Here is a 22,342-nt window from a genome sequence, read left to right as displayed (position 1 = left end):
AATGATACGATTTCGATTCTCCGTAGCGATGAAATTACCCATACTCGTGTCATCGCGCACGCGTCTGTTGTTTCGCCCTTTCCCAACAGCGGTTCACCGTGAAATCGAAGGGAGTATAGGGTATAGCGAGAACGAGAGCGCAGGGGAAAGGTGGGGAGGGTGTCGTCGCACGGCTGCCGATTCCTAGCGGCAGTAGAGTAGTGCGCTGATAAGAGCAGCGGCGGCGAACGGTGACGCGTGCGCGCTGCGGTGCGATGCGCATGCGCCTCGAGGTACACGGGTCGCTCCCGATACGCGGATAGTCGGAGTCGAGAGTTTACGAAAACGGGATCCGACTGGGGGGGTTTTCGTTGCGTCGCGGGCCTCTCGCTTTCTGGCCTCGGTTTCCTCAGTGAAAATGCCGCTGTGATAGAGGCGCGCGCGGTGCCGTGTGCTCTGTCCGGGCTTGTCGCGCCCCTGCAACGAGCCAACAGTGTCAACTGTCCACACCAAATTTTACTGCGCTAGTGGTCCCACCGATTCGCGACTGTTATCTTCCCGGCGCTTTTCCCTCCCTCGCTGTCTCCTCTGTCTTTCTCTTTCGTTAGAACTCTACTGCTTTTTCCACCTCGTGCATTCTATCCTTCTCGTTATTCGCGCGGTTTTTTACTATCTCGCAACCATAGATCGGTCGCGCTCTGTGTGTCCCCACCTTCACGAAACGGTACTGCAAGATTTGACACTGGAAGATCGTGACAGTGTAGAAGTGTCGCACGAGTTTCGCAATCGTTTGTTAACGGAGTTGCACCGACGATTCGAACAGGTGAGTTGAAAAAACAAGATCGACATAGTGTCGGTGTCAGTGATTGGCTCCTCCCAGATCAGTGTCGTTGATCGTTACACCTGTCACTGCGAATCAGGCTTCGGTAATTCGATCGTGTCGAATCGATAAAACCAAGAATCGATGGTTGGTTCTCGTCCGACCGACACGATGTTCGAAATGTATATCGCGGTGATCATAGACCGCCCCCTCCTGCGACTGCTTCTCGCGATTATCGATTCCGGTGTGAACGCGCCCTGTCTGGACAGTTATCTGGTCGTCCTTCTTGCATGCATCTTTCTTATTTACAGGATTAAGTTTTTTCAATGATCAATATCGGCCCGCATAAGTACACTACTGCTTCGCTAACTGGTTACGAGTAGGGATCTTATCTTGCTATTTATCGAGAAAGGTATACTTTTAATAATGACTAATTGACATAGACGTGAAAGGCTCCATCAAAGTCAACATATAGGCTAGATAATGTGGTTAGATTTCGTTTCAAGACACACAAAATTTTCAGTAAATAAATCGGTGAAATTCTAAAAAACCACTTTTCAGGTTCAGAGAAAACATTCCCTTGGCGCTGCAGTAGAATTCAATTTATCTAAACTCGTTACACGACAAACAATTCATATAATTAGAGTTTGCCGATTTTTCCATCGTTTTTTCGTCATTCTTTGTTCAAATAATAGAAATTCACGGCCAGATACATAAATGAATTCGACTGACAGTAATTTGGTTAATCGAGCGCTAAGTACGTTCTCGTCCGAATCAGCGCACTTCTATTGTGCTAAATATCACTTACACGGCCGATGCGTTCTTTCGTAGTTTCATGTGCGTGCGGAGAAAGCATAGAGGGTTCCCTAATCGCGTTCGCGAACGCGTGTTAACAGTTTAAGCGTGATTTTGGTACCGTAACTCACGAGCAGAAGGTAACGAGTCTTTAATGAGAATTAATTACACGCATCGTGACGACTGAGTTACCGCGAGAGTGTTTCCAATGTTTATATGTATTGATAGCGGTGCTTCATATGCAAGTGTACATTGTACATATACACATATAATATACCGGTCGAGAAATTTATTTCCGAATTTGTACACTCTGGGTCTGTACATGCTTATCTGGGAGATGTTGATCAATCACTGGCGTATCAACTTATTCTGTTATTCTGTGATTCACTGATTTATACGCAAGTATGTAGATCGGAAATCTAACGTAATTATATTATATACGTATGATAGGACGAGACGCATCGTATGCGAAATTATATATCTGGCATGGGAATGATGAGATCATATGTACAATACAATATGACTAAACGTTTGGTATTAAATATCGCGAAACGTTTGATATTTTTATTAAACGTTTGAATTGTACAGGTGATCTTGTACAGAGAATCTTTTAAGTAATCGATCACGATCAAGCCATTGAATCATATTTAGAACTATAAAAAAATTAAGATGACAATATAAAACTATCTATATTTAGAATCGAGCGATAAGTTATGCAGAATGTTGAAGATTTCGAAACATTATTTCGTATTTGGACGCACGGGACGCATTGCGCCCGAAATCGCGTATCATAGCGATGAAAGCTGAATAAAATTTTGATCTAAGAAGTTTATGAGAATTTTAACTACCTCAATTATTGTTTTAGTCATTTTTTTCTGTGTCCTGTGCAGGAGTGAAAAACTATCTGTTCGAAAAAATAAGTCTATAATTCCAAATATGGGTTGTATAATACATAAAAGGTATTGCATTTGTGCTTGCATAAGAAGTAGCTATATCAGCCTAATATCAGAAATGTTTGTTGCATCTTTAGTCAGATAAATATAGCGCGCATTACAATGTCGAATCGGTCGATATACAGACCTATTGCTAACTTTTCTCAGTAGGTACTGTGCTCGACGTTCAATTATAACTCCTTATTGATTGCTCAAACTATACACTACAGGAGCAAAGCATTAGTTATTTGTAACAAAGTGGACGACGCGTAAAAAGATAAAAAAAAACTCTACGTAACGAAATTATCATACCCAAGTGACGAATTAATTCCTGTTCCGTAGCTAATAAATTAACACGAATTGAAAATAGGTTGACTTCAAACTGACATAGTTAATAGAAAAGCAACTTTTTCTTTCTGTTCGTGAAAAAGAGTCACGAGAATTAGTCAGAAATAAAAATTGTCCACGAAATCGGGTCAAGATCTGATCAAAATCTTGAGTAATAGACCATGTTAAAGCAACGTGTATATATTTTTCACAGCTCCGGTTTACCAAAAGAGGTACAGCTGCCATTTAGTCTATGCCTCGTTTACTTTCTACGTTCCCTTACTTTATCACATTTCGAATTTGTTTCTTTGCTTTATTTAAAAATTTCTCGTTCCATTACTCGCTAAGAGCTACCAAGGATGTGTTAGCCTATGAGATCAAGATGAAGATAGCTATCGGATGAAGATTTCGTTTCGCAAACTGTTTGTATCTTTTATTGAACAAATTTAAATTTGGTAGATTGTAACCAATGGATAAGATCTTATCGGAGTTAGAAGCTAAATACGCTTAACATCTTTTACAAGACGAAGCACTCTGTGGGAGCATTGATATCTCAAAAACCAAAGATATAAAATACCTTCGCATACGGGAGCGTTGTACAAGCAAAAATTAACGAACGAAGACAATTATGTTTCTTGTCGACGGTATTACTTTGATACGTAGCTGAAAATTACGCTACTAAAATGTTTATTACATGAATCAAATTAACCTTTGAAACTTAAACGACCGCACTATATTACATGCTACAAAATGTTCGGAATAGATAGTAAATCTAGTTTGTAACAAGAGTTGTTTCGGTGCTAAGCGATACTTGATATACGTGCCTCTCTTTCGCAAAGGAATAATTTGCGAGTGGTCGTGATAAAGGAGAGAAACTGGCAGTAATTGCGAAAGGAAGCCTCTTTGAATCTGACCGAAGATGGCAGTGAAAAAGGGAGGTAACCGAAGGATACTGAAACTCATTTCTTAATCTTATCTCATTGTATTAATCATAGTCGTTTTGGTCCGATTTCGATTAGCCTTATAGTCTTCTTTGTTCGTTTTTTGGAAAGTAATTGCGTCAACAAATATTCAGGTAGTTTTTATTTTTATGTATAACACAGTTTACAGCAGAAAGAGTGTTGAAAACAAAGTGCAAAAAATTTGAAATATATTTTATATATTTATAATACATAATGTATATTTGAAGTATATAATTTGATAACTCTATAGATAAAAAGAGTTACATGAGAACATATAGCACAATCGAAATAAACGATCAAGTCAATTTATTGCTTACGAAACTAACATTTTTCGCATATCATTCAGAGTACTGTAGTTATTTCAAAACAGAGCGCATGCAATTTTATTGAAATTACGACACTCAAAGAACAATGTAAGTCGCGTTAGTCTCACATTATTTATTGGGCATTAATATTTATATCTTCGACTATACATGTCAACTGCTGCATAAAGTATGTAATGAAATATAATTATAGTTATATTTACTATATTAAAACGATAGAGCTCCCATGAAATCTTTTCTTATTACCAATATTTTTACGTAGTATCGGTTATTCGTCACTGTTTAAGAAAGTTGTTATAAAAGATTACTAATGTTCGTTGTTCTTATCTAAGGGACGAATTTGGATGATTTTTAGAACATCTTGCGATATTGTTTATTAATAATATCGATATAGCTTCGATATAGTCTTAAAATCTTAGTGTTATTCCTGAAAAGATTCAAAGTTTGGAAAAACGACATTTCACGCTCATCGAATTGATATTACGTAATCATAATATCAAGATATAAGAAATTGTAAGGACTCTCACGCAAGCTGTTCCTCGGTGCAGCGCAAAATTTTCTCGCGACTCGTGCGTTGATTTAACGAATAATCAATGAAAGGTCCGATAACGATCTTGCTGGGTAACTACGGATAAATTGAACAAATACTTCCAACAGACTGTGGGGCACGTAGATACGTGTGTGTGCCACGTGGCAACCGGGTCAATTGTATTCCATAACGAAGCAAATGCTCGTTATCCTCCGAACAATTCGATCATTGTCCTAGGGAACGCTTTGAAAACGTGGAACGTGCGTCTGACACTTTAAGGATGAGATTTTCGAGCAACGTAGGTTGCATTGTCGCATAAAAATGTTTATCCCTTAATTATAGATAACTCGTCTCTGGAAGAAATATGAATTTTTATTTAATTAGTACAGTCCGGCGATGAAATTTTAGGATTTCGGTGCTTCCGGTTGTAGAAAACCAATATGAAAAACAAATATACCTACATAGACAAAATAGTTATGATAATAATCAATAACTGTGTATTCACAACAGAGATTAAACCGAAAATATACGTAGCATCGTTCGTCCCTTCGATGTCTTAAGTTTGCCTTTTGTCTCGACGCTTCCTTAGCCTACGACCCAATTAGATAGGCTATTGTCCTTCGAAGGTTTATTAATTCTACGTCCAATTGTACGAAGTTCATTAATTCGAACCTCGAGTCTTCGAACGTTAAGCTGTGTATTCCATAAATATGCAGGAAATGCGCTTATGTATATTATCTCATTATCATATCACGTATATTATCATTTTATTCCATCTCTTGCCCCGTTTCCCCTTTTTCTTTTTGTTTAGAAGACCGACGCGTTATTTGTATTCCACCGGAATGATATAATTATATAGGTATGATCGATTATTATTATCGTGTAATTAGCATAGCATAGAAGTATCGGGAACTTACGTAAAATACGTAATATAATAAAATATACGTGTATTTGCATAATTACACGCAGTGTACTAAAAAGCTTTTCGGAGGAAAAGCTAGTCGAAAGGAAAGAGAAATATTTTTTTGTTTCCATATTTCTGAAAAAAGCTACATTTGCATTGTTTTAATTGCACCGAGTCGAAATGTTTCATTCACGGAATTCATGCCACGGTCGTCTTCTCGCTGCGCCGTGGAAAAATTTCATAAGCCGAGTATGCAGTTTGGCGCCGTTTTATCGTGTTCAACGAAAAAATTGTCGCTGTCAAAGACCTTCTTTAATAATCACAGTTGAAAACAGCGCCGGCCGTGTCTTCGCATATTTGTCATAGCTTCGTAAAAATTAAAGCAGGACTCAGGCTCAAGTTCATCCTTTTTGTACGTAGCAATGGGTGCATTCGTGTGTGTTCGCACGATAATTTCAAAGGCACGTTGCTCGCGACAGTGTCTTTACCGTACACGTGACATTTATTATGCCAACGTACTTCCTCTATTTGTGTGCCAGACGACGCTGGTATTCGTGACGAACTGCAATGCAGACGATTGCGGTATCGCCGTATCAGAGACCTGCCGATGCGAAAACTTTGTGAATCAGCTCCACTAGGCCTCGCAATTAACGTGAATTCACCATGATCACTCCAGTATCGAAATAGAAGGACTGGCGTGCTTTCGTGCGAATTACGCGATCGATGGTCTCAAGGAGATTAGACTTATTTATGAAAGTTCCAAGATATATGCGGTATTTAATCATATCGTAAATCATCAAGTATCTGTCTTTATCCTTGGTTTCTCCGATGTAAAATAACCACGACAATGTCTTTATTTTAACAGGACGAACGTTTAATGATCGTTTTTCAACAATTCTTCGTAAAGTCATAAAGTTCTCGACATTGCAAAAGTACACATATCTAGCTCTGTTATGCTTGCTTTTGAATTTACATTAGAAGGTGATCTCTTGCATTTAAATCGATCTATTATTCTGCATATTTTTACGAAAGCAAACTTTTTCTCCGCTAATGATATTCTTAAAGTCGTACTATTTTATTACGCAACTAAATGCATCTACGTAAGATTAAATTTGCTTCGATTCGCGTATCTCCGTAACATTTTGTCAAACTTATAAAAAGACATTGGGCATTCAAAGCCGGAAATGTACTGAACTGATGAGAAAAAAAAAGCGAAACAATGAAACTTAACCGCATACAAAGTTATAGTATCGACTGTAGCTATATATTAGGTTGTTCGAAAAGTTTCTTCCGTTTCATAAGGCGATAATAGACGAACAACAATTTCTGTTTTATATTATTTTATTGAATTAGGTATGGTCTATTTCGTTCTATCTCTATTATTATGTTCGTGCATAATTCAATAAGCTAATATAAAACAAAAACATTGTGCGTCTATTATTTCCTTATAAAACGAAAGAAACTTTTCGGACAACCCAACAGTATCAAGTAGAATGTAACGAACGATCGTGTCGATAAATACAGTTCTTAAGTGTGAAAGAAGGTTGAAAGGATAGGAGAGAAATGCAACGCGTCTCGATTCCACGATCGACTGTCGCTCACTGTTAGTTAATTTGAACGGCTTCGTCCTCTTGCGTTTTGCCATCGGACAGAGTAACGATTGCCGGCTAAATTCGACGAAGTAACGGGCTTCTTGAAAGAGCATCGCTCCGGATACGGTGTATAGCCGACCGACTGCGTGTTTACGTTACGAAACGTGTTCTCGCATTGCCGCGTAACCGTAAGAGCGTGACGAAAACCGAGCTACGTGGGTGACGGTCTGTCGTCCTCTTCTAAGCAACCTCCACCAACGACAACTCTGCCTTTCACGTAAGGTCGATACCGTGCAATCGTGTCTTTTGAGTCACGTTCAATCGCAAATCGAAAAGATTACTTTTTAAATATTTCTTTCCCTCTTCGAAACGAAGCGTACAAAAATATATTACTTTCAAATTAGAACGATATAGTTTGCTTAACGTTAACGTTAACGTTGTAACTTTATTCCATAAAAATAGAACGTTAAATATGTAAATCGAGCTTAATCCCTCGCGAAAATGAAAATCCAATTACGTCCATATCGTAAAATTTGAAAAGCAGGTCACACACGTAAAGTTCCTTGCCAAAACAAACATGCGATGGCTCTATAGCGAACCCGATTATTCATCGACATTGTAAATTTCATGAAACGAAAAAAAAAAGAGAATCGAAGAAAGAACGAGGTCGTATAACGTGTTTCGTGTCCTTTGAAAAAAAAAGAAGTGGGTGAATCGCATAAAAATACTCGGTGAAGTAGCGACCTCCTTGGCTCTAAACGTGCTATTACGTAAAAAAGTTCTCTCTCAACAAGTTCTATTACCCCGATATACACGATGGATTACCAAACGTTTCCAACTGAAATTTATCATATACCTGAACTACGTAAATGTGCAAAAATTGACTTTTGTTAGTTGCGTCGTTCTTTTAGCAGACCATCGCCGTGATACATGTCTCATCTATAACGCATGTATTGAGATCGGGTGACCGAGATGACCAGAAAGTCGAATTTATCGATAGAATTCTCCTTTGCGAAGATTTGCTTCACCGATTGCACGTTACAAGTTGCTACGTGTATGACGTTAACGATTGATAAACAAAAGATTGTCTTGCTGTTGTCTTAATAGTTAGCACCAAATAGTTTCAGTGGCTTAAAATAGCCGTATATGAAATATATTAAAACGTCGATTAGTTGAAGTAAAAGGGAGATAAAACGTTTCTGGTAACAGGATTTTCGGGTCACCGATGTGGAAGGCCAAACACGGGGAATTGGATCATAAATAGCTTATTCGGAGAATTTATTCTACGAAGAGAAAAGGAAAAGAAAGATCATTTTTGCGTATATCTAAAGAATCAGATACAGATGGCTAGCTACAGCCCATCTTTCTGGATGGGTTCAAAAAATACAGCACTATGGGATATAAAAGCCCGCATCTGATAATCGTCCACGATGAACGTACAAAGATACCGACAGACAACGACACTGTTGCACGCCGCTTCCAAGAGCAAAGACTTCGCCTTGTGTCTCGCCGTTATGAAAAAAAAGAAAAAAAGAACGGGGCAAATATTATACTCGCTTTCCATGTTTTTTAAATAAAATTATCTTTCTATGTTTCTTTTTTCTTGTGGGTTAAATACAGACGAAGGCATTCCATCAAGGTAGCAACATTGATCGAGCCTTGACATGGGTTCTTTTTTTAATACCATCGAAACCTTGCGTATTACCAACGCAACGCCTTGATACGATGGATCTTGTCTTTGGATACGTCTTTGTCGTACGATGGGTACACAAATAAAACGCTCGGGTCTATAAAAGAGCCAATGGACCCATAAATATTTACCGTGCGTCGTATTTTTCTTTTCCATCGCTCGCTTCTCTCCCCCGATACTGTTTTAACGAGACTACTCGCTACAGGAGGTCACCTGTTTATTTATCGATGGCAATTAAGGCGCGCGCAAGATAGATCTCGTACGTGTCAACCGTGTTGGATATTTTCTTTCATAACGGTGATGATAAATCTAATGAATATATTTAATAATAATAATAAATAGTTCGCGGATATTTATGAAAACGTATATTTTCGCAGAACCTTACATTTCCTTATAAACGCAGTAGAAAATACATTTTGTTCCACGACTAACACCGCTAAACTCTGCCGAACTAAATTTACTAAATTTGGATGTCGATCGACCGATGGGTTGGATCCGCAATAGGTACTTCCTAAATTTGTTCCAAAATTTCCAAAGCTTAAAATTAGATTCGTTTTAATCTTACAAATAGATCGAAATCGTAGCAAACCGAAACGTTTTCTTCTTTTTGCACGATCGGTATTTCAGTTTATATAACACGAAGTATTATAAGACGATAGATGCATTTTGCACTTCGTCCATGATGCTAGATATGCCATATAGAGATATATAAACGATATCATTGGAAATAAAAATCAATGGATATAGCGAACAGAGATTCGCGAGCGTCGGCCATTTCTGAAAACGATCCGATCACGATCGGCTGTTGTCCACTAGATGACATTCGTTTTCTATAGAATTTCTCGCGAGAGCAAAAGGATAGCGGAGCCGATAAAATTTCTCGGCAATGGTATTGAATTATAACTTACTTGGCGCGGAGGATACCGTGATCACGAAGGCGGTTCCTTCTGGGCGAGGCTCCTCCATTGCACTTGGGTAGAGCTGAACCTTGCGAATACTCCTAATGTGGGTATGTCGAGCGCACAATTTTTGGTAGTCGGGACCTGCGTTCGCGCTGTCCCGGATTCACGAAATCGAAATGTAAAAGTTCCTTTCCATTTTTTGTTTAACGAGAGAAAAATATTTTTCGGCCATGATGATCGTTTTTGTTTGCTTTTAGCGGTTGAAACATATACCGATCTTTGATATATAATACCACGAATATTTCCTCCTCGTTACAAACTTTTCCGTCGTGTAAAACGTGCGAAAATATTCCTCTCGGCTTTGATATTTCTTCTATTTCGAGTTTGTCGGATGAAATAGCGAAATAGTCTTACTCTTTCAACAGAAAGATATATCTGTCTCGAGTTTCTGATACATTTTCAAGAAAGAATAATAGACGCGTTTTCGACTCTTGCGAATTCGGTTAAAAATGTTTACACACGGGAAACAATAAAATTTACGTACGTGCCTCTACCTCGTCGATAGACAGAGTCGTTCGTTGCTGAAACAGTGGTCTCTTGTTGGAGGATGTATGATGAAAAATGCGACAAGTACGACAAATGATAAGAGTTAAGAATATAACTATGTTGTCTTTGTTTCTAAAGTTTTATTTTTCCTTCTTTCGCTTTATTCTTAAACTTTTATCTTTGTATCGGTCGAAAGACAGAGATATCTCCTAAACGAAACATCTTTACGTAAAAATTTAACAATGTCCTAATTTCTTATTCTCTGAAAATTATTTCGTTCGCGTGCCTCGGTTTATGAAAGCGAAACATATAAATTATTCTGTTGCGCGAATACTTTATGCTTCTATCGAAACTTGCAAATTTTACGTAATGGAAGCTTGTACCGGTCGCCAGATATGACCCTGACGAATCTTAAGATAGTGTCAAATAGGAAAAAGATACCGAGTTTCATCGCAGAATTCTACTTTAATAAAATTTAAAAGCTTAAAAGATGATGGCAGAGAAATATTATTACCGTGAACTCGTGTTCTCTCTGTTTCATATTGTAAAGTTATTTCAATTTGAAACACCGCTGTCCTCGAAAAAAAGAACAATTCGTTACTTTATTTATGCTTAGACTAGAACGTGTCTCGCGTATCTTGCGGTTTCGCGTTTACGTGTGTATGTACCGTTTACTGATATTACCGAGAAATTGTTGGAAATACAGAACCATAAGCAAGTCACGAACAAATGAATAATAAATAATAAGTGCTGGATTATTATTTATTCTGTGATGTCTCAAACAATTTCAAGTCTTTGCCATTTACATAGTTTATCGTTTAAATTTCACAATCGAAAGTTTTACGATTTTAAAACGATCGAAACAGGACCTCGTTGGATAGCATTATTTATTATACAACTTGATACATGTCTCCAGTGTAGTCTGTTTATAAGATCCTACTTTATGTATTATGCTTAGAAGGAATATTATTTTTAGTTTGTTCTAGACAATTTTCTCTGGAAGGCAGTAAAGTTCTGTAGATTCTGGCGACACAAAGAATATAACGCGCGAAAGCATTTTTTACATCCCACGGAATTTTCTTGGATACCGTGACAATAGAGGGCGTTAAGTTACCCTTGACATATCTTTCCCCTGACTTTCTTAGTATCTCAAAAGGTAATGCCTACAATGATAAAAAGGTGTGGTTCTTATTAAAGTGTTTTCCAATACTGCTCTCTGTATGTGTTTTATTATAATAAAAAAAAAATTGTTTTATCAAAACATTTTATAGTTTTTAATGTATAATAAGTATAATGTATTACGTATAATATACGTATATAAGGCTTCGAAATGATTTGATTATTTTATTATATAATGTTCCGTTGGGAGGTAAATTTTACGACCGTTTACAAACGTTCGACGGAATTTAGAATACGATTTAATGAAATTATTGGAAGAGGACTTTTGCATTTATCCTTGATCTTCATCACGCAACCCCAACACTGACGATGAAATAAAGGCTTGGCGAACAGGCTGCAATTCGTTTCATTGAAATATGTACCTTTTTTTGTGTCGAAAGCAATTTCATTCTTCGATTTCCACGGTATGTATTTTTCATCACGGTTCTTGGAATTTTATCTTTTCAGTCGTTTTTTAAGCTCCATAATTTCCTGCGAATGTCACGCTATCTGTCATGCAGGATTTTTACGCTCTATCGTAAATGCAGAAATACCTGTATGGAAGTAATTTCGATGGAATATATATATTACAAACTATTATAATATAAATTTGCTTATCCGTCGTCATTCTTCAATTATTCAAACTATTTGATTTTTGCTGTTCACAATTATGCTGTTAAACAATTATTTTGATAATATTTATACGATGGATCATATAAACTCATGGAATGAGTGCTACTTTGTATGCGAAATATATGATCTTTTAACGGAATTTTAATCAGATATAAATTCACAGTAGAGATATGTATTAAAGATTTATGAAATAAAAAACAATTCCAAAGTAATTTCAACATTTTACTCGTCAGACGTTTCAACAAATAACGTTGAAATAACTTCGAACGAAACGTTTCTATCGAATCACCTTTCGCGTTATTCGTCTCTTCCTTCTCCCTTTGCGACTGTTGGAGGATACTACGGTGACTGTTTCCCATTGCTTGCTGGAAAAAATGCAACGGTGTCTTTGAAAGAGCTGTGAAGGACGTGGCTGGTCGTCTCGCGTGCCACTTATTTCCCTTTCCTGGCGTGAAGCACTTTTTCCTTGAGAATCGTGGCTTATGATCGGGGAAACGAGTCTACCACACAATCGGACGAAACGATCCAGACTTTTGTTAACGAATGAGTTACTCATTCGTTTTGGTCTTATCTCGATTGTTTGTCCTATGAGATTCTTCAGAACACGAGGACGAAGTAGCCACAAAACGAACGTATCGATGTAGGTAGATTTATAGGAAGTAAACAATACTAATACATAGTTAAATGTAAAGATATTTGATATTTCTCTAATATTACATGAAATAAGGCAATCAAGTAGCCTATAATTCATAAACTTTACGTGTCTTACCACATTTATTACTATTGTACAAGAGAATTTATTAATTTTGGTAACTTGTAATTTAATTCTTCAAGTATTGTTAACATTTTGTTGTTATATAAAATAATTTACAAAAGGAAAAGAACGGTTACGCCTATTACTTCATTTATCAAACTGAACTTCTAATCTTGTTTCATGATTAAACGAAGTTGACTTCGAAGGCGAAGTAGACGCCGTAATGCAGGCAACCGATAGCTACAAAGCAATAGCATGCAAACACGTTTGACAATAGTTAGGCGTAATAACATGTCGCAAAAAATATGTACATATATTCGAGGTTAATATATTCTATTATTTAGATGCACATTGTATGTACAATCCATTATAGAAAAATGCGCATTCTTTTACCATTTAGATTTATTATTATCTATATAGATTCTATACGGATTCATTGATACTATAAAAAATTAGAATACGTAAGTAGAATCTAGATAATGGTTTCGATGTTATAAATATTAATTGAAGTACAAGGCATAAACATTACTAAAATATTAGGATTCTCTAAGTATTGCTAACGTAATATAATAGTGATTCAAAATTTGATAAATATTTGGCTCAAGTTTAGTGTCACCTTTTCAATATTGCATTCTGTAGTTTATTAAACCGGATAAAAGTGATAAAGAATGATGCGTCAGTAAAAAATTATTATTAGATTATATATTACAGCAAATAAAATTAAATGGTAAATAAACAAATAAATTTAAAGTCCTTTTTACCATAGTTATTTGTTACACTATTAATATTATACATCCTATGTGTTAAGGAAAACGGTTTTAAATAACCAGAAAAAGTATCGTATAAGAAAAATTGTATCATATTTTCTTTTTTATTAACGATTCTAGTACAGAGAAACAAACCAATTTATGGACTGACCTAATATATTCTAGAAATTGTTGTACAAATTTCGATTCTTCCGTTGACTTCAGTTAGGAATAGATTGATATTTCTTTCAATGCTCGTTGCAGCAACATTGTCCCTGGCTTGTATTTACATTACAAATTCTCATTTGTTCACTATCATAATTATGAAAATTATGATACCCCGTTCGAGACTTTCGCTAATAGCTGACTGAGTGTACCAATGCTAAATAGACATTCTTGTATGATGCGAATTAACTTGCGTCCATTGACAATTGGAATTTCATCAAAATCATTCTCTTTTAGACAGCGCACTAAAGATGCATACCACATATCGCGCGGCGATTCAGTATTACTAGGTTCGGTAGTAACCGGGCTAGTGCATGAACAACCGCTAGATGTTGTGGATTTTATACTGTTATTTCCTGGTCCTTCAGTACTGCTTGAGATAGATACTTGACTAGTGCCACTTGCTGGTACTTTCGTGCTGCTTACAGTAGATTCTTGGCTAGCGCTACTTGCTGGTCCTCCTGTGGTGCTAGAACTGGATTCTGCGGGAGTTCTACTTGCAGATCCCTCTGAGCTGCTTGAGCTGGAGTCTTGAGTAGTGCTATTAGTAGGTTGTTCTGTGCTACTGGAGGATGATTCCTTCGTACTCGTAGTGCTTGGTCCTTCTGTGATGCTTGAGCTAGATTCTTGGGTAGTGCTACTTGCAGGTCTTTCTGTGCTGGCTGAGCTGGATTCTTGGGTAGTGCTGCTTGAGCTGGAGTCTTGGGTAGTGCTACTTGCAGGTCCTTCTGTGCTACTTGAGCTGGACTCTTGGGTAGAGCTACTTGCAGGTCCTTCTGTGCTGGCTGAGCTGGACTCCTGGGTAGTGCTACTTGCAGGTGCTTCTGTGCTACTGGAGGATGATTCCTTTGTACTCGTAGTGCTTGGACCTTCTGTGCTGGCTGAGCTGGATTCTTGGGTAGTGCTACTTGCAGGTCCTTCTGTGCTGCTTGAGCTGGACTCTTGGGTAGTGCTACTTGCAGGTTCTTCTGTGCTGGCTGAACTGGACTCCTGGGTAGTACTACTTGCAGGACCCTCTGTGCTGCTTGAGCTGGAGTCTTGGGTAGTGCTACTTGCAGGTCCCACTGTGCTGCTTGAGCTGGCGTCTTGGGTAGTGCTACTTGCAGGACCCTCTGTGCTGCTTGAGCTGGAGTCTTGGGTAGTGCTACTTGCGGGTCCCTCTGTGCTGCTTGAGCTGGAGTCTTGGGTAGTGCTACTTACAGGTCCTTCTGTGCTGGCTGAGCTGGACTGCTGGGTAGTGCTACTTGCAGATCCTTCTGTGCTGCTTGAGCTGGACTCTTGGGTAGTGCTACTTGCAGGTCCTTCTGTGGTGGCTGAGCTGGATTCTTGGGTAGTGCTAATAGTAGATTGTTCTGTGCTACTGGAGGAAGATTCCTTTGTACTCGTAGTGCTTGGACCTTCTGTGCTGCTTGAGCTAGATTCTTGGATAGTGCTACTTGCAGGTCCTTCTGTGCTGTTTGAGCTGGACTCTTGGGTAGTGCTACTTGCAGGTCCTTCTGTGCTGCTTGAGCTGGACTCTTGGGTAGTGCTACTTGCAGGTCCTTCTGTGCTGGCTGAGCTAGATTCTTGGGTAGTGCTACTTGCAGGACCTTCTGTGGTGGCTGAGCTGGATTCTTGGGTAGTGCTAATAGTAGGTTGTTCTGTGCTACTGGAGGATGATGCCTTTGTACTCGTAGTGCTTGGACCTTCTGTGCTGCTTGAGCTAGATTCTTGGGTAGTGCTACTTGCAGGTCCTTCTGTGCTGTTTGAGCTGGACTCTTGGGTAGTGCTACTTGCAGGTCCTTCTGTGCTGTTTGAGCTGGACTCTTGGGTAGTGCTACTTGCAGGTCCTTCTGTGCTGCTTGAGCTGGACTCTTGGGTAGTGCTACTTGCAGATCCTTCTGTGCTGGCTGAGCTAGATTCTTCGGTAGTGCTACTTGCAGGTCCTTCTGTGGTGGCTGAGCTGGATTCTTGGGTAGTGCTAATAGTAGATTGTTCTGCGCTACTGGAGGAAGATTCCTTTGTACTCGTAGTGCTTGGACCTTCTGTGCTGCTTGAGCTAGATTCTTGGGTAGTGCTACTTGCAGGTCCTTCTGTGCTGCTTGAGCTGGTCTCTTGGGTAGTGCTACTTGCAGGTCCTTCTGTGGTGGCTGAGCTGGATTCTTGGGTAGTGCTAATAGTAGGTTGTTCTGTGCTACTGGAGGATGATTCCTTTGTACTCGTAGTGCTTGGACCTTCTGTGCTGCTTGAGCTAGATTCTTGGGTAGTGCTACTTGCAGGTCCTTCTGTGCTGTTTGAGCTGGACTCCTGGGTAGTGCTACTTGCAGGTGCTTCTGTGGCGGCTGAGCTAGATTCTTGGGTAGTGTTACTTGCAGGTCCTTCTGTGCTGTTTGAGCTGGACTGCTGGGTAGTGCTACTTGCAGGTCCTTCTGTGCTGCTTGAGCTGGACTCTTGGGTAGTGCTACTTGCAGGTCCTTCTGTGGCGGCTGAGCTGGATTCTTGGGTAGTGCTACTTGCAGGTCCTTCTGTGCTGGCTGAGCTAGATTCTTGGGTAGTGCTACTTGCAGGTCCTTCTGTGCTGTTTGAGCTGGATTCTTGGGTAGTGCTATTTACAGGTCCTTCTGTGCTGGCTGAGCTGGACTCCTGGGTAGTGCTACTTGCAGGTCCTTCTGTGCTGCTTGAGCTGGACTCTTGGGTAGTGCTGCTTACAGGTCCTTCTGTGGCGGCTGAGCTGGATTCTGGGGTAGTGCTACTTGCAGGACCCTCTGTGCTGCTTGAGCTGGACTCTTGGATAGTGCTACTTGCAGGTCCTTCTGTGCTGGCTGAGCCAGATTCTTGGGTAGTGCTGCTTGCAGGTTCTTCTGTGCTGCTTGAGCTGGACTCTTGGGTAGTGCTACTTACAGGTCCTTCTGTGCTGGCTGAGCTGGACTCCTGGGTAGTGCTACTTGCAGGTTGTTCTGTGGAAGCTGAGCTAGATTCTTGGATAGTGCTACTTGCAGGTCCTTCTGTGGTCGCTGAACTGGATTCTTGGGTAGTGCTACTTGCAGGTCCTTCTGTGGTGGCTGAGCTGGATTCTTGGGTAGTGGTAATAGCAGGTTTTTCTGTGCTACTGGAAGATGATTCCTTCGTACTCGTAGTGCTTGGACCTTCTGTGCTGCTTGAGCTAGATTCGTGGGTAGTGCTACGTGGAGGACCCTCTGTGCTGCTTGAGCTGGACTCTTGGGTAGTGCTACTTGCAGGTCCTTCTGTGCTGCTTGAGCTGGACACTTGGGTAGTGCTACTTGCAGGTCCTTCTGTGGTGGCTGAGCTGGATTCTTGGGTAGTGCTATTTACAGGTCCTTCTGTGGCGGCTGAGCTGGATTCTGGGGTAGTGCTACTTGCAGGTCCTTCTGTGGCGGCTGAGCTGGTTTCTTGGGTAGTGCTACTTGCAGGTCCTTCTGTGCTGCTTGAGCTGGACTCTTGGGTAGAGCTACTTGCAGGTCCTTCTGTGGCGGCTGAGCTGGACACTTGGGTAGTGCTACTTGCAGGTCCTTCTGTGGTGGCTGAGCTGGATTCTTGGGTAGTGCTATTTACAGGTCCTTCTGTGGCGGCTGAGCTGGATTCTGGGGTAGTGCTACTTGCAGGTCCTTCTGTGGCGGCTGAGCTGGTTTCTTGGGTAGTGCTACTTGCAGGTCCTTCTGTGCTGCTTGAGCTGGACTCTTGGGTAGAGCTACTTGCAGGTCCTTCTGTGGCGGCTGAGCTGGATTCTTGGGTAGTGCTACTTGCAGGTCCTTCTGTGCTGGCTGAGCTAGATTCTTGGGTAGTGCTACTTGCAGGTCCTTCTGTGCTGTTTGAGCTGGATTCTTGGGTAGTGCTATTTACAGGTCCTTCTGTGGCGGCTGAGCTGGATTCTGGGGTAGTGCTACTTGCAGGTCCTTCTGTGGCGGCTGAGCTGGTTTCTTGGGTAGTGCTACTTGCAGGTCCTTCTGTGCTGCTTGAACTGGAGTCTTGGGTAGTGCTACTTGCAGGTCCTTCTGTGGCAGCTGAGCTAGACTCTTTTGTAGTGCTACTTGCAGGTCCTTCTGTGGCGGCTGAGCTGGACTCTTGGGTAGTGCTGCTTGCAGGACCCTCTGTGCTGCTTGAGCTGGACTCTTGAGTAGTGCTACTTGCAGGTCCTTCTGTGGCGGCTGAGCTGGATTCTTGGGTAGTGCTACTTGCAGGTCCTTCTGTGGCGGGCGAGCTGGATTCTTGGGTAGTGCTACTTGCAGGTCCTTCTGTGCTGCTTGAGCTGGACTCTTGGGTAGTGCTACTTGCAGGTACTTCTGTGCTGGCAGAACTGGACTCCTGGGTAGTACTACTTGCAGGTCCCTCTGTGCTGCTTGAGCTGGACTCTTGGGTAGTGCTGCTTGCAGGTCCTTCTGTGGCGGCTGAGCTAGACTCTTTTGTAGTGCTACTTGCAGGTCCTTCTGTGCTGCTTGAGCTAGATTCTTGGGTAGTGCTACTTGCAGGTCCTTCTGTGGCGGCTGAGCTGGATTCTTGGGTAGTGCTACTTGCAGGTCCTTCTGTGGTAGCTGAGCTGGATTCTTGGGTAGTGCTACTTGCAGGTCCTTCTGTGCTGCTTGAGCTGGACTCTTGGGTAGTGCTACTTGCAGGTCCTTCTGTGCTGCTTGACCTAGATTCTTGGGTAGTGCTACTTGCAGGTCCTTCTGTGGCGGCTGAGCTGGATTCTTGGGTAGTGCTACTTGCAGGTCCTTCTGTGGTAGCTGAGCTGGATTCTTGGGTAGTGCTACTTGCAGGTCCTTCTGTGCTGCTTGAGCTGGACTCTTGGGTAGTGCTACTTGCAGGTCCTTCTGTGCTGCTTGACCTAGATTCTTGGGTAGTGCTACTTGCAGGTCCTTCTGTGGCGGCTGAGCTGGACTCTTGGGTAGAGCTACTTGCAGGTCCTTCTGTGGCGGCTGAGCTAGACTCTTTTGTAGTGCTACTTGCAGGTCCTTCTGTGCTGCTTGAGCTAGATTCTTGGGTAGTGCTACTTGCAGGTCCTTCTGTGGCGGCTGAGCTGGACTCTTGGGTAGAGCTACTTGCAGGTCCTTCTGTGGCGGCTGAGCTGGACTCTTGGGTAGAGCTACTTGCAGGTCCTTCTGTGGCGGCTGAGCTAGACTCTTTTGTAGTGCTACTTGCAGGTCCTTCTGTAGCGGCCGAGCTGGATTCTTGGGTAGTGCTACTTGCAGGTCCTTCTGTGCTGTTTGAGCTGGACTCTTGGGTAGTGCTACTTGCAGGTCCTTCTGTGGCGGCTGAGCTGGATTCTTGGGTAGTGCTACTTGCAGGTCCTTCTGTGACGGCTGAGCTGGATTCTTGGGTAGTGCTACTTGCAGGTCCTTCTGTGCTACTTGAGCTGGATTCTTGGGTAGTACTAATTGCGGGTTCTTTTGTGGCATCTGAGCTGGATTCTTGGGTAGTGCTAATAGTAGGTTGTTCTGTGCTACTGGAGGATGATTCCTTTGTACTCGTAGTGCTTGGACCTTCTGTGCTGCCTGTGGTAGATTTTTGAGTAGTACTAATAGCTGGCGCTTCTGTAATGCCTGAGTTTGATTTTTCGGTTGCACTACTAGCTGGTCTTTTTGTATTCCTGGAAGTCGATTTTTCGGTGGTACTACCAGTTGGTGCTTTCGTAGTTGCACTTGTTCTATCTGATGGGTGTGGTGCGCGTGTACCATGTGATGGTTTTGGGCGTTGTGTTGTCGACGTTGCATGCTTAGCTTTGTTGCATTGTTTAATCTTTTTGAGGATATTTTCAAGTTTTTGAAGAAGAGATAGTTGTAGCTTTGTTACAGAGCATTCTGATAGTGTGTGTTTCATCAATGTTGTAATATGTTTAGTCTGTTGGGTAGCTGCTTTTGAAACCTTCGGAAGTTCCGTTTTCGAAAGTTTCTTTGCCTTCGACAGTGCCTATTATAGTTGTATGGGATAAAAATAAAATTTGTATTATATTAACTTGTAGTGGTTTTAATATTTTGCTAATTGTAATAATTTTTATGATTGTTACGAGGAATTAAATGTGGTTCATTTAAATTATAGAATGTTATTTATAGATGATATCTGTGTATAGCATATATTTTTGTACGTCGTTTTACGCATTAATAGGTTAAAAATATTTGTCGTTTATTCTGAATAAAATATATTTTGTGTATAATTTTACTTTTTATTCTAGAAACGGTATTATTTATTGTAGAAACGGGCTAAGTACTTACGTTATCTAAACATGCAATTGCATCAACGGGAAGTACGTCGGATACGACACATTGTGCAGCTTCGTTAATAACATCTTCAGTCTTATTCAGGAGCTTTTGAGAATCTCGAACTATTTTCTGTTCCACATTTATCGCTTCATCCATATGGTTTGAAACACATTTATTAACCGCATTTAAGATCTTCTCACGTATTTTCTTCATGTCCTTTGCGATAGCTGTGCAATGGTCGTTATGATTTCCATGTGCTTTGTGTTTTAAAATTTTCATTTCATGTGCCACCTGGATGCACAAAGTGAAAAGACATTGTAACACAGAGAAACTTGTATCATAATTTAATTATTCATTACATGTGTACATATATAATATAATATAATATAATATAATATAATATATTATAATATATTATATAATATAATATAATATAATATATTATAATATATTATATAACATAGCACACATGTATCTATCTTTTTCTATTTTTTCCATTTCGAAGCTATAGTTTGTTCTAGTTGTGCGAGGCACCCTGTATATATCTGAATCATAATATCCAATTACCCATATGTATCACTCGTGGAATGACTTAGATGTATTTTTCAAATCCTTTTAATTTGAACGATTCCTGGTAGGAACATACAATATTACACACTTACATCTTTCAATATGTCATTGACTTTATGTTTCGCATTCTTCTTTATTTCTTTGCCGACTTCTCTCATTTGCTTCAGATAAAAACTAGCTTCCTCATTATGATGCTTCGAGACTTCCTTCACGTTTTGATATATGCCTTTTATTTTTACCGTAACTTTTTCTTCATGTTGACGTACTTTGATCGTGGGATCGAGAAATCCTGGTAACCCAGGAAAAGCACTACTCTAAAATAAAACAAAAATAGATTTTTTGTTAAGTTAGATGGTGTTGCCGCGCGGAAATGTCTATCTGTAGGTAACTCGTTTTTACAAACATCGTGCAAGATATAAATAAGAAGGGAAGATAAAATTATTTTGAAAGATATTAGCAATAAAGAAAGAGATTCTGAGTTAATTCGGAACTTGAGAAAGATTCACTTACATATGCAGCTATAATGAAGAAGCAGAGTACAATTGCGACTTTCGCCATGTTTGACCCCTTCGTGCACGATGAATTTGAGACAATGCCAAGATATTGCTTTTCTCATTTATATAAGCCGTAGAATTCGTAAAAAATAATTTATCTGCTAAAAAAACACACGTAGCTTTCGACACTTGTGTCAATGTACAAACATAGCTAATTAAAATGATACAATACGTAATTGACATATTATCGATGAATAATTCAACTTTTATGTCAACTACGTTATATATGTTCAAATTGATCGAACGTATCGTGCACGTTTCATTTTCTCCTTTAATCTTTTGATGAAGAAAGGTATCGTGGTTATTTATATATGATCGGAAACATTCGATCCAGCAATTTGGCATTTTTGTCAAAATATTTTTTTAGCGTTTAGAGCTGCAATTTGTGCAAATAATATTGTACAATTTCACTTTATTTTGTCAGAGATTGTTCAAATGATTACGCGATTTTATTTAGCGTCGAAATATACGATTTAAATAATTGTTTAATGTAGCAGTTATAAATATTTCTTGTATTAAAATTTATATCCCTGTTAGTGGAGACCTTTTGTAATCTGCTTGTATAGTGTTTCTGATAACGTGTTGTTCGTTTCGTATTGTGCAAATTTATTCAATCAGATTTATTTGAATAAAGATTTATCGAGAAAAGAAGAGAAGATTGTTAGAAGACGAAAGAAGGACTAATTTTAGAAAATTTGATATTTTCTTGACGTTACGGAATATTGTTTAAATGACATTGATCTGGTATTTTACTATTTACGTTATTTACATTCATTTTTATATTTCTTCTCCTCGGCTATACTTTACATATCTTTCTCGCAAATGTTGTACCACGATCTAACATACATAGCAAAGTATAGTTACCAAATAGAAAAAAAATTGCAATTTTATATACCAATTAATTTGGCAAATTGAAGCAGCACAGAAGCGATTTCTTCGATTAACCTTCCATTAAACGTCTAATACGAACCTACCTTTTGTTGCAAGCAACATCTACGCGTTAGGATTGAACGTTTCACCGTTACGATCGACTTTCTACGAGCGACATGTTTGATCGTATGAGTGCGTACACGAGTAGCTGCAGACACGTAAAATTTCACCCCAATAAAACGTTCCCATAGAGTACGACGCGCAGGGTGTCGTGGGAACCGTTTCACTCGATGTAAAGCACCGTGCACATTTTTATGGGGCGCGTAGACGTAACCAA

At 39.8% G+C, this 22,342-nt stretch overlaps 2 protein-coding genes, 1 long non-coding RNA gene and 1 other non-coding gene across 4 annotated transcripts; 3 read left to right on the top strand and 1 right to left on the bottom strand.

Moving 5' to 3' along the window:
* Nucleotides 1-145: 145 nt before the first annotated feature.
* On the top strand, nt 146-11,554 carry LOC126920498 (uncharacterized). Its single transcript, XR_007711982.1, has 2 exons — nt 146-802; nt 11,278-11,554. It is a non-coding gene; the product is annotated as an uncharacterized LOC126920498 (long non-coding RNA).
* On the top strand, nt 9,754-9,916 carry LOC126920800 (U1 spliceosomal RNA). The gene has a single exon (XR_007712106.1). It is a non-coding gene; the product is annotated as a U1 spliceosomal RNA (small nuclear RNA).
* Nucleotides 11,555-14,427: 2,873 nt separating the features above from the next.
* On the top strand, nt 14,428-19,490 carry LOC126920136 (uncharacterized). Its single transcript, XM_050730094.1, has 20 exons — nt 14,428-14,635; nt 14,780-14,875; nt 14,924-15,019; nt 15,308-15,355; nt 15,596-15,643; nt 16,220-16,315; nt 16,508-16,603; nt 16,700-16,747; nt 16,988-17,035; nt 17,516-17,611; nt 17,708-17,851; nt 17,948-17,995; nt 18,044-18,187; nt 18,284-18,331; nt 18,380-18,427; nt 18,476-18,523; nt 18,572-18,619; nt 18,668-18,763; nt 18,860-19,003; nt 19,052-19,490. The coding sequence occupies exons 1-20, from the start codon at nt 14,428-14,430 to the stop codon at nt 19,321-19,323; spliced, it is 1,920 nt and encodes a 639-aa protein (XP_050586051.1). The 3' UTR covers nt 19,324-19,490.
* LOC126920135 (uncharacterized) lies at nt 19,381-21,227 on the bottom strand. Its single transcript, XM_050730093.1, has 5 exons — nt 21,092-21,227; nt 20,674-20,895; nt 20,024-20,302; nt 19,479-19,721; nt 19,381-19,401 (listed from the first exon to the last, which is right to left on the bottom strand). The coding sequence occupies exons 1-5, from the start codon at nt 21,137-21,139 to the stop codon at nt 19,381-19,383; spliced, it is 813 nt and encodes a 270-aa protein (XP_050586050.1). The 5' UTR covers nt 21,140-21,227.
* Between the last annotated feature and the right edge of the window lie 1,115 nt (nt 21,228-22,342).

The sequence above is a fragment of the Bombus affinis genome, chromosome 9, assembly GCF_024516045.1.
Source record: "Bombus affinis isolate iyBomAffi1 chromosome 9, iyBomAffi1.2, whole genome shotgun sequence".
Classification (NCBI taxonomy): domain Eukaryota; kingdom Metazoa; phylum Arthropoda; class Insecta; order Hymenoptera; family Apidae; genus Bombus; species Bombus affinis.
The sequence above is the reverse complement of the archived record's forward strand: the minus strand, read 5'-3'. Positions and strand labels throughout refer to the sequence as shown.